This window comes from Aquarana catesbeiana, linkage group LG12 (assembly GCF_042186555.1).
Source record: "Aquarana catesbeiana isolate 2022-GZ linkage group LG12, ASM4218655v1, whole genome shotgun sequence".
NCBI lineage: Eukaryota > Metazoa > Chordata > Amphibia > Anura > Ranidae > Aquarana > Aquarana catesbeiana.
The window spans coordinates 26920079-26932436 of NC_133335.1; the positions used below are offsets into that span (position 1 = coordinate 26920079).

General features: G+C 40.3%; 1 protein-coding gene across 3 annotated transcripts in view; it reads left to right on the forward strand.

Moving 5' to 3' along the window:
- The window catches only part of DIDO1 (death inducer-obliterator 1), a 91989-nt gene that overhangs the window by 24791 nt on the left and 54840 nt on the right, over positions 1-12358 (forward strand). For 2 of the 3 annotated variants that reach the window (XM_073607474.1, XM_073607475.1), the window contains exons 3-4: positions 1670-1787; positions 11490-12204. In XM_073607474.1, the coding sequence (XP_073463575.1) occupies positions 1703-1787; positions 11490-12204 (800 nt within the window). In that variant the 5' untranslated portion in view covers positions 1670-1702. The remainder of the gene's footprint in view (positions 1-1669; positions 1788-11489; positions 12205-12358) is intronic. The other variant, XM_073607476.1, reaches the window with a different exon arrangement.

Here is a 12358-nt window from a genome sequence, read left to right on the forward strand (position 1 = left end):
AAAAAAAAATTAAAAAGAAGAAACCCATATTCTCCTTTTAAGGGGATGGAGCTCAGCTGCAACTGCATCCAATCCAAACGTTTCTAATTGAGGTAGTGTGGTATGGTGGGGTTAACACGGGGTGAGGAGGTGATATATCACCACCTCACTGACTGTCAAAAACCTCTGAAAAGCGATCCACCTGCAGATGGCTTTTAAGAAGGGCAGGTACTCCACCTAACCGTGTCACTCATTCACAGTATTCTGTGAATCGGAAACTACAAAGGCTGTTGGGTTGTCGTTCTCAATGAAAGTTTATTGAAAGTTTCTGTCGGTGTGTAACTGCTCCTATGAGGTATGATCAGACAGCTTACACACAGTCTGCAAGAGCCCTGCATAGCACCCACTACCTGCTGATCATGGGCGCAATGCTTTGCAGGCTCCCAATAAAAAAAAAAAAAAAAAAAAATACATGCACAATTTTTTTTTTTTACCTGCAAAAAGATGTGCATTTATTATTTTTATTTATTTTTTGATAAGGTGACCTTAAAGAGGTTGTAAACACTTTTGAAAAAACAAGAAGAAACCTGCAAGACAAAGACATAATGAGCTATTTTGCATCGCATACTAGCTCATTATGAAATGCTTACCTTAGAACAAAGCTTTTTCAGAGGCACCCGCACACCGCTGAGATGGCTGATATTTTCCCGCAGTTTCTTCCGGGCTCCTGCACTGTGATTGGCCGGAGCCATGGATGACGTCCCTCCAGCGCATGTGTGCGGGAGCTGCTGTTCAAGGCACAGAGCTCAGAAGGAACGGCACCTGTTGCTGTTCCTTCAGAGCCCATGTGCCAGTGATGTCACTGGCTGCATGTAATGTAAATACCTCCTAAACGGGATATTTACACCATCTATAGGTTAGCCTTATTATAGGCCTACCTATAGGTACATGTCTGCAGAGGAAGTTTTACTTCCTCTTGTAACCTTTTAAAGTGGTTGTATACCCTTTTGTAGGTAATTTGTACCTACAGGTAAGCCTATAATAAGGCTTACCTGTTGGTAGAATGAATGTAACCATAAAGGTTTAGGAGACCTTCACCTTGCATGCAGCCGCTGACGTCAGCGGCGCATGCGCAGTGAAGGTTCGGCGCATCGTACCGAAACTGAGAACTCCTGCGCGCATGCAAACCCGGAAGAAATGCTGAGGGGAAAATGTCACCTCCCTCGGTGTTGACCGGGATGCGATGTGGGGACCTCATTCTAAGGTAAGTATTTCATAATGAGCTAGTATGCGGTGTGCATACTAGCTCATTATGCCTTTGCCTTACATGTTTTTAATTTTAATCTCCCCCCCCCCCCCTTTTTTTTGTGCGGGTATACAACCGGTTTAAGTACAGCTGTGAGGTTTTGCATAGGTAGTTATGGGTAGAAGTCTGCCCTGATTGACAGATATGCTTGGTGGATGAAGCAAGGATTGCCTGGGGTCAGCTTTTTTTCCTTGATGATTAGTTCCTTGCTATATCTCAATCTAGAGGTGGATTGAAAGGACCCATTCAATATAAAGCCCAGGCCCTCTTACTCCTGTGTACAGTCAGACACACTCTGCGCTCACTTCTGCAGCTGCTGGCTTGACGCTTGCTCTGTAAGGTTTGGCTACTGCTGCTCTTACAAACCTGCATATTTATTTTCAGAATTGCAGTGTGGGAGCAAAAGCATCACCTGCAATGGAGGAAGTGCCAAGGGCTCTGTCTTCTTCCGTGGCATTTGAAACTGAAATCAACCTTGAAATCTTGGAGAGCAGTTCTCCTGGTATGATAGTTTATGTATTCTTATAGAATCATTAAGAATGTTAAAAAGTGTATATTAATTAATAATTTTAGGTTTGACAGGGCTGGACAAATAACTAAAACAAGGTGGCCAGCGTACCATTTGTAAAATAAAAATATTCCCAACTTTGATTTGCAAATTGCTCAGATTTGCTGATCATTTGTGTCAAAAGTGTTTAATTGAACCTCAGCTGCTGCAATGCTCACTTTTTTAATTTGGAAGTGACAATTGTATAATTTGTGACAAAGGAAAGATGTTTGTATCTGTACTGGACACTTTTTTTTGTGATTCAAAACGGAGGCAAACTGTTTATTTTTCGAAAAGTACCTTTAAATAAGACTTTGCTCCTGCAATGTAATTTAATTTGTCCACCCATGTCTGGTTTGTAAGGAATGTCATTGTCCTTTTATGTAGGGCTGCATCATGGCAGCAAAGCAATGAAAGAGTTGGGAATTGTCCTTGTTTACACCTGGTTTTGTATTACAATAGTGCTTGGGTGTAACTAGTGAGGGCACTGGGACACATTGTATAGTCATTTCCATAATCTACATAAACCTCAGACTACTGAGCATCATTTAGTTTCTTTTATTCTGCTTACTTGATGGATACCCGACAAGTGTTCTTTTTATAGTCCTCCATGAAACTGCTTATGGTAAATATATAATTTTATTTCTACCTGAAGAAGGGTGTTAACAAGAAGCCCAAAACTCTTGTACATGGAACACTATCATGCTTGCAATTTTCAGTTTTTTTTTAATTAAGTGCAGCAATCCTCTTGGCATTTTTTTATTTAATTTTTTTCTTGTTTTTCTCCAATATATGGCCCTTGGAATGGCCTCATTGTTTTGCACTGTGATTTTTATTCCCCATATTAACTTACCTTTGCAATAATACATTTTTGGGTCCCATTCACACCACAATCTTTTATTTTCCTTGTGCTGATTTTAATCACATTTACATGCTTTGGCATGCATTTTTTTTTTTTTAAAGGTGTGTGTTTTGTTGTGTTTGTTTTTTTTTTTTTGTTTGTTTTTTATGGGTTGGCATGCATTTTGTACATGTGTAGCATCATGTTGGATTATTTCCTTGCAATGCATTGTTTTTTTGTTTTATAAAAAGCAGTACCTTTTTTTTTAATTTTTTTTTTTATTCCCCCCCCAAGCAAACTGCATTGCAGTAATGTGAACTAGTCTCATTATGTAAATGTGTTGGGGGGGGGGGGGGGGGGATTCAAAACATCAAGTTAAACAGGCCCTTAAAAAACAGCATTATGGAAAATTGAGCATATATGAGACGCATCTGTTTTTATTACCTCTGCCTTGCAGAAAAACTGGATGCTTGACATCCTGTGATAACCCAGAAGGAGGTGGTGAGGCATGGTAAAAACGCTCAAGGAAGTTGTGTCTGAGGTGTGGGATTTTTTATTTTTTTTTTAAATTGGCATTATTTTTAAGTTATCTTTGTGTGTCGTGCTAGGGGCTGTTATTAAAAACTGTACTCTAGGAAACCTAAAATCCCCCCTCTAGAGCCGTGCTGCAGTGTGTGGTAAAACGGAACTAAAGGCTCATATACTTACCTTGGTTCCAGCGGTTCGATGCCCATTATGTTCCTCGTCGGCCTCCTCTCTCCCCAGGTTATTCTGGGTGCTGATCTTCAGCTGTTTTGTTTGCTATGGGATGACGTCACTCGCATGCATGTTATCCCAGCAGTATGCCGACATGTAAATTGCTTCTTGGGCCCAGCTCAGTGTGTATTGTGCCAGGAATTGTGAATCGGCAGGTAGGAGTACTTTATTGCAGAAGAGAAATTGCGTGTCTCCTCTGCAGATAGTAAAGACCCTGCCTGTTCGTTGTGGGGGGGGTGTTTGTTTATTTATTTATTTTTTGTTCCACTTTAAGGCCCCTTTCACTTATACAACTTGTCCCATGATTTTGTACTGCAAGTCATTCTCCATGATTTTCAATGACTACCATTCATATTGGCACGACTTTAAGTCGTGCCGACTTCAAAGTAGACCCTGCACTACTTTGGTCCAACTTCCATACGAGTTGATGTCCATAGACCTCAATGTTAAACCCTCAAGTAGCATGCAAATCGTACCTGAATAATATAGACACGATTTCAGTACGACTTTGTAAGCACAAGCTGAGAATGGTTAATGCTAAAGTTGTGGCAAAGTCGTCTGCTCCAAAATCACGGCCACGAAATCGCGGTAAAATCGCACGGCTTTGAAGTTGCACAAGTGTGAAAGGGTCCTAACTGATTATTTAGGTCTAGGGAAATTGGTAAGGCAGTTTTGCCTATCCTAACCTCATCTCCCACAGGCTCTTATTGTACTGCTAGACCTGTCTCTTCGGCCTTTCTTTCTCTGCTCTCTGGTGGTCCAAGGTCCTCTGTATTGGACATGAAGATGCTATAGCATAGGGGAGTGTCGTCTGCCGGGGAAGAGGAGGATTAGATAAGTAAATCGCAGCCCCACTGCAAGGGAAGGTTTTTTAGGGTTCCTGCAGTTGGTCCTTAAAGCATAAGCTCACCTTTTTACAAAAAATCAGTGATCTGCTGATTGCAGGTGCCAATGCTTTATAGGCTCCTGCAACAAAAAATATATAAATTTTTTTTGCAGGTAAAAAAATGTGCATTTATTTTTTTGTTGCATGAGCCTGTAAAGCATTGCACACGCGATCAGCTGTAAGGCTGTAAATGAGTTACGTGGGTGTTTTTAAAGAAAAAAAAAAAATTTTCCCCCCAAATTCAATTTGTTATAAGATTTTGACAGCTGCCGGGGGAGATGATCCCTGCTAGCTGTCAGAGCTGGGGCTGGTCCTTTCATGACATGTTACACGGTACACCCTGAATATGGGTGTAACATGTTATGAAAGGTGAACTTCTCCCTTTAAAGCAGGCCTTGCATTTTCTTGCAAGGTCAGCTCCAATGCCCTTTACCCTTTTTCTATTTGGATACGTTATTTGGTTAATGTTTGGTGGTTTATTACTTTGCAATGAACGTTTACAGGCTGTTGAATTTTTTTTGAATGGGATAAATGTTTGTATATATTGTGTATTGTATTTTATGGTGGTATGCTTTTTGTTTTTGATGCTTTTTTTTCAAAGTTTCAATTTTTTTTTGGTTGCCTGGTAAATTTTTTGCATGCGTTTTTATTATGAGAATGAAAGCAGCTGCTGCTTTTGTAATTTGATTTTTACTTGGCTAGACTGGTACACAACCAGGTGATGTAAACCAGAGCCGCATGACAGATTTGTTACATTAGATTGCTTTCGTTCATCCTTTTTTTATTTTTTTATCTTGTTTTTTTTTATTCTTCTGCTCTGGACCAGAAGTATAACAAACCAAAACCTGCCTTTGACCACTTTAATTGTCAGTCTGATTTGAGTCTGTATGATGAAAATCTGCCTCCTCTCCTGTGATAAATCTGTTACAGACCTATTTAAATCTGTTTGCTGCCCTGAATAACAGACCCTTAAGCTGGCTATACACTATAATGTATATGTAGTACGGGGACAAACCAATCAATTATATATCAAATTTAGGTGGGCCCTTATACTTAATGGTAGATCTAAAGGAGATTGTAAAATCAGATTGTTTAGTGTATGGTCATAAGAGCTATTCCAGCAGGATCCTTTCCTTCTGGTGGGGACACACCAGCGTAAGGCCTGGTTCACACCTATGCAGGTTGCAGTTTGCATATTCCAGGTGCATTTTGTATTTTTTAATACACATTTTTGATCCATTGAAGTCTATGGAACCAGAAAGGTCCCTGGCCGTTTCCCTAAAATACACAGATGTGAACGTAACCCATAGAAAACAATGTTAAATAGACTGTAGTGGGTTTCTGCAAAACTCCAGGAGTGAGTGTGATGGAGAACTAATAACCTCGTTCTGCAATATTGTTGGAAACATTGTGGTTAGGCTCATAAAGGTGTAATCCTTTATGGAGGACAAACCACAAAACCTATTTGAGGTTCTATGGAGTGGAGATCAAATTGTGTTATTTTATTCAGCGTTTCTCCTCTGTGCAAAGTGTTTAAAGAGCTTGTGAACTGTCCCTTTTGGGACTATATTTGTGTGTGTGTGTGTGTGTATGTATGTATGTATGTATATATATATATATATATATATATATATATATATATATATATATATATATATATATATATATATATATATATATATGATAGAGAGAGAGATATATATATATATATATATATATATATATATATATATATATATATATATATATATATATATATATATATATTATATCTCTCTCTCTCTCTATCTCTCTCTATCTCTCTCTATCTATATGTGTGTGTGTATATGTATGTATATATGTATATGTGTGTGTATTATGATGCACCAATATATTGGCCGAAAATAGGGTTATGTGAGAAAAAAGGTGGCGATAATGGCATCAAAAATGCAATATGGGTGCATTTTTTGATGCATTTCAATGGGGAGGTGCATTACATCGCAATGGAAGCGTAAGGGACCAGTGCGAAGACATACATAAAAGGACGCATTTCTTTAGCGCAAAAAAAGTTTCAAAATCTATTAAGTCAAATCTAATTATAGATAGAGATATATCTATCTATCTCTCCATTGGATTTCGGTGCACCATTAAAGGGGTTGTAAACCCTCCTGTTTTCTCTTCTGACTCTGATCAAACCACCAACCCCCCCCCCCCCCCCCCCGTTTTACTCACCTGAGCCCGTTCTTTCCCACGGCAGAGACATGCTCTACCCCTCTTCTTGTCGTCTCAGCTCTTGATTGGATAGATTGATGGCAGCGCAGCCATTGGCACGGGGCCAAGTCCCGTTTTCTGTGTAAATACACGCAGAAGCAGGACTTGGGAGCATGCCCGCCTGGGTGTCCACCAAGGAGAGCACTTCACTTCTTGCGGGGAGGAGCTACCAGCGCCGCCGCGGCCCCTAGAATAGGTGCATCAGGGCCACTGTGCAAAAACGAACTGCACAGTGGAGGCAAGTATGACATGTTTGTTATTTAAATAAAACAAAAACCCCTTTTAATATATACCACTTGCTCCTCATTATACATTCATTACTGAAAAGTGGAACAAAGGCATACTCCTTTGTGGGGGATAGAAAATGGGTCCTGTTGGCCTGGAGTGTATATGAGTTGAGAGTTGGATGCATGATACTCTACATGTCTCCTCCAAACTTTATAAGCAAAGAGCCAGTTTACTGTCCTTAAGGCTTTAGGGGGGACAAACTATGGCCAGTGAGGGTAGAAAAAAACACCGGCATCATTGCCCCATCATTGGTTTTAATAGGAGGAATAGTGCCCCATTGATGGTGCCAGTAAGGGGAATGGTGCTCCATCATTGGTGTCAGTTGGTGGAATGGTGCCCCAAGGGCTAGATAAAGGCAAGCAAAGGGCCACATCCGGCCCCTTGGCGCAGTTCGGTGATCACTGCTAACTGACGGATTAAATTGCTTATAAATTTGTTGCCACTTTGACTGGTGTATGTCCAGGATCTTGCACATAGATTCCTTGACCCTTGCACATGTAGAATAAGAACAAAAATCAAACCCAGTGAATGTTGTCCTTAGTGAATACAGAAGGGATTGTGCAGTCATGATGCTCGTATTCTCCCTGTTGCTGTTTATGTATACTATTGGACCTTTATGAATGAATTTTTGTGTTGCTCATCAACATGAGGAATGTCTTGGGCCCCCGTTCACGCTGGTGCAGCTTTAAAATCGTACAAGAAAATTGGATAATGTACGGCCAACCTTACGATTGTGGCAAGGGCTGCCCCTCTTCTTAAAAGTGATCTGTACTCAGATCACTTTTCAGTGGTGTTTGACGGTAGGTGAGGAGGTGATATATCGTCTCCTCACTCCCTATATTAACCCCTTAATATTACAAACGTTTGGATTGCACTCAGTTGCAGCTAAGCCCCATCCACTTGAATATGTCCTGTTTGGGTACTGCCGCAGTATGGACTATAATTGCTGCCACAGCCGTGTACAACCCCCGGCCACTGCCTTTGCAGCCAAAGGGCGAGCGGTAAAAATGTAACTATATAACGTGGTTTTAGTGCCTCCCAACCACAAGTGTAAACCAACCCTAAAAGTCAAACAAAACAATGATTGTTTTGAAATATTAGGTTTGCTTTAGCCCCTTCCTGTTCACACCTGTGCGACTTTGAAAAGGTGCTACTATAGCAGGTTTTCAAAGCCACACATCAGTGCGATGGGCACTGCAGATTTCACTGCGACTTCATTTTACAGAAGTTTAGGTAGTGCGAGAACCTTTCATATTCGCTGTGACCTAAACAGTGGGGTGTGGTTTATGTCATGTGATTTGGAACAAGTCGCGTCGGTGTGAACGGGGCTTAATGTGCATGAGCGGAGTTTCTAAATGTTACTGGTACCAGTGATGTGTTGTGTAAAGTTTAGCCTTATTAGAACAGTGGAAATCTGTAGTATAATGGCTGTAGGTTGATTTATACTATAATGTATTTGCCCCAGTATGTCCTATTACTTTGGATTTATTTTAGGGGGAAAAAAGATTGCACCATTGGTATTAATCAAATTCTGATTTTCTGCTTAGAACGTGTACCTTGATACATCTGCTGGAATATTTTTTTTTTTTTTTTTTTTAAGTAGAAAGTGGGACAGTCTACCTTTTTTAAAATTTCCAAATTTCTGCTTCTGGCCTTAAAGGAAATGAACATCCGGGCCTAGTCTGTTGCTTTGCTGCCTTCAGAGGTGATGCTGAGATCATGCCAACTTGGCCATATGCATTTTCTTGTTTTATTCAGAAATAATTCAATTTTCTTGTTGCTGTACTTGTCAAGTCTGTTCCCATAAAATGTTTGTATACTTGTATGCCGTTTAGTTTCCCGTTTACGTTCCCTACTAAAGTGACTGGAAGGTTTTAATTCAAACTTTTTAAAGAGGAACTGCAGTCTGCTCACATAATTTATAATAAAAACATCTTTACTATTTCGAATCTTCCATCCAACCACTGTGTGTGTGTGTGTGTATATATGTATATATATATATATATATATATATATATATGTGTGTGTGTGTGTGTGTGTGTGTGTATATATATATATATATATATATATATATATATATATATATATATATATATATATATATATATATATGTATGTATGTATATATACACATACACACACACACACACACTCTGCTGTCTGTTCACTTCCTGGATTTACACAGAGGCACACCTCCAGCTCTGCAGCTGTGCTGCTCTCATTGGCCCTCTTATGACTCATCCCCCTCCCTTCCTGGGAGAGAGAGAAAGCTGTGTGTGATGTGATACGTCTAGGCGAATGACCAGACAAAAACAGGAAGTGGGCTGTATAAGGGATTTACTGGCAGAAAAAAAAATTTTTTCTATCCAAAGTTAAAACAACAAGGGCAGAAGATTTAATAGATGGAAAGTTGAAAAAAATGACTGAAAGGCTTTAAATTGTAGAACTACTGTTGCACCAGCACCTAGTTCTTGTAGTTGGTTCCTAAATTGGACCATAACACTAACAGAGTTCAAAACATTTAATTCACTTTGACCTTGATAATAGGTTAATGTGGAATTTGATAGCATAATGAATGAACGGAGTCTTATTCCCCTTTGTTACAGTTTATTTTGATGACATATAGTTAGTGTGTTTGAGAATAAATGTTTGCTACTGCAGGGTTATGTTTAGGCATTGGTACACATTTAGTAGCTATACATATAGTTTTCCCAGTTTGAAAGTTGTCAGCAGTTTGAAGTGATCGTACAAAAAATAAAAAATATTAAAAATTATACTTAGCTGCTTTGTGCAGGGGTTTTTCAAAGAGTAGTCCCGATCCTTCTCTTCTGTAGTCCCCCGCCAGTGCTTCTCCCCCCTGCTGAGTGTCCCCATAGCAAGCAGGGCTCTGCTGGGAGTTAATGGCCTGGCAAAGCACCCTTTGGCACCCCCACACACATTCCAGAGTAACAAAGATGGCAGTGAGGGAGTGGAGCCAATGCTAAAGGAAACGTCTTCTTGAGAAATTTGTGGACCAAAAGTACTTTTGTGGTTTACAATAAAATGGACCCCTTTGTATGTCTGAAGCCAAAATGTTTTATCAGTTTTGGTTTAGAGATCATGAGATGGAGAGATGCTGAAACCTTGCGGCAGTTTATGTCCTGTCTTAGAAAGAAGTACCCAGTATGGGGAAATCAGTGGGGCACAGACAGCAAATACACATTGGCAGATGTTTTAGTTTAGATTTTTTGCTAGGCTATTAGCCAGTGTTTCATGTACCCACTATTGTACCTAAAGTGGAACTTGGTTCCATAGTCAGAAAATTAAGTTCTGCTAGATCACTTCAGGCTGGCCCGTTTAGCAGGTATAGTTATGTAAACATTTAAAATAGGTGCCTATGCTGTTTATAATCCAGTAATGTACACTGTCTCACCCTGCTCTGCACATGCTCAGTTGCTCTGCATTTTTAGGCACTGCTGAGTTTGTAGAGGCCGATCTGCTGAGAGCCTTAAAGAGGAATTAAACCCTCCTATCCTTTACAGCTGAGGAAACTGCTTCTGTTTGAACTGCAACTGCCATAGTGCTGCGCGTGTGATCAGTGTTAACACCAGCCATTTGATGGTTTGACAGTTTGGTTGAGGACACAATCAAATCAAACAGTTTTTTGAAGCTGGTAATTCGATGGGTTTAGTTCCGCTTTATGATTTACAGCTGGGGCTCTGGGCTTCAGCAAAATGGCCACCTCCAGCAAAAAGAAACAGGAGCATTGCTTGAGGCAATTTATAACACACTATTTTTGGCAGCATAATTATTCATGTGGAATGTATGCCCCTTGCTAAAAATTAATTAACTTTTTGCAAATTTCCTTACAGCTGCTAAAATGCTTATTTAAAAACAGAAGAATACAATGAAGGGTGTAGATATTAGATTGTCGTCTCCCAATTTAGCATGCAGCACCCACAGCTTTCTCCATTGTCCCTGATCAATATCGCACGGGTTCATTTGATCCCTAATGCAAAGGGAAAAATGCAGCATGTTCTGCTTCCCTTTTTTTCTTTTCTGGAAAGCCCTGAAACTGACTGTACTGATGTGAACTATGCCATTGAAAACCATATAACCTACTTTCTATGCATTTTTTTGATGCAGAAAAAAAACGCACTTGACTGCATGTGGTGTGAACTGGCCCTTAGTCTGTACACTGGATTTACTTTAACAGATAAGTGTACCTTCAGGTAGGGCTGGGGAAAAAATCGATTTAAATCTTGAATTGAGTTGAGAGGTAAAATCAATTCAAAATTTAAGCAAATCGATTGTTTTATTTCACCGCGCCGGTCCTGAGGAGCGAGGCCGCGGCTTCGACCTAGTCCGTGAGGCCGGACGCCGTGAACTAGCCCGAAGCCGCGGCCTCGCCTGAAAACTCCTGTTGAATCGTGAATCTTTTTTAGAAAATCGCCCAGCCCTACCTTCGGGGGAACTCAAACTGTTTTTGCACGGGGTTTAATGTCTGTACTAATGATTGCTGCTGTATCATTGTTTATCTTTTATGTCCTAATGTAATGTCTTCTGTGGAAAACATTCTTATAAACCTTTTTTCATAACAAAGTAGCTTATTTTGCTAAGCATTTCCCCCATGTATTTTGCCTTTTCCTTATATTAGTGTCTGTGGATGACCAAGATCAAATTGATGATGAAATACTGAGAGCGATTAAACCAACAAGCAAAGAGTTTAAGAAAACTTGGGGTTTTCGCAAGACAACAATTGCCAAGCGTGAGCAAATCGGTGACGTGGATATGGATGCTTCAGAATCCACACAGTCCACTCCTTCACTCCGCCGCAGCGGGAGGCAACCAAAGCGCACAGAGAGAGTGGAGGAGTTCCTGACAGCAGTCAGAAGGAACAGGGGCAGGAAGACTAATGCTCTGGAAGAGTCTAGTGATAGGTCGTGTCCAGTGACCGATGTTGAAACAGCGTCAGAAGGTAGCGTGGAAAGCACACCTGATGTTAAAATCGATTCAAAGATCAAAAGTGAGATTAAGAAGGAAGAGGATGATAGCTCAGATAGTGATGGCATGACTCTGAAAGAGATCCAGAACAGACTCAGAAGTAAACGTCCTGATACTCCTGTGACTGAGCCCAGTCCAGTACAGACTGTTCCCACACCACAAACAGAGGGTTCTGTTCGTACTAGGAGTGCTAATCGCGCAGCTTTGCTTCAGCAGCTAGCCACTATTATAAAGCAGGAACCCCAGAGCCATGATAATACAGAAGAGGAGAAACCAGTAAGAAAAGCATCCACTAGAATACGACCAGAGGCTGAGATCTATGACCCGAACACCTTGTATTGCATCTGCCGACAACCTCATAACAACAGGTAAGATATATTATTGAATAAAAAGTCAAGGCACCTAATTAGACATGGTTTAGTAGAGAAATCGGTAGAGGTGCATAAAATGCTGCCAGATGACAATGAGATAAGATTTGCTCTGGAAATACTCAATAGGCATAACACGGAGTGGAGGTATGCT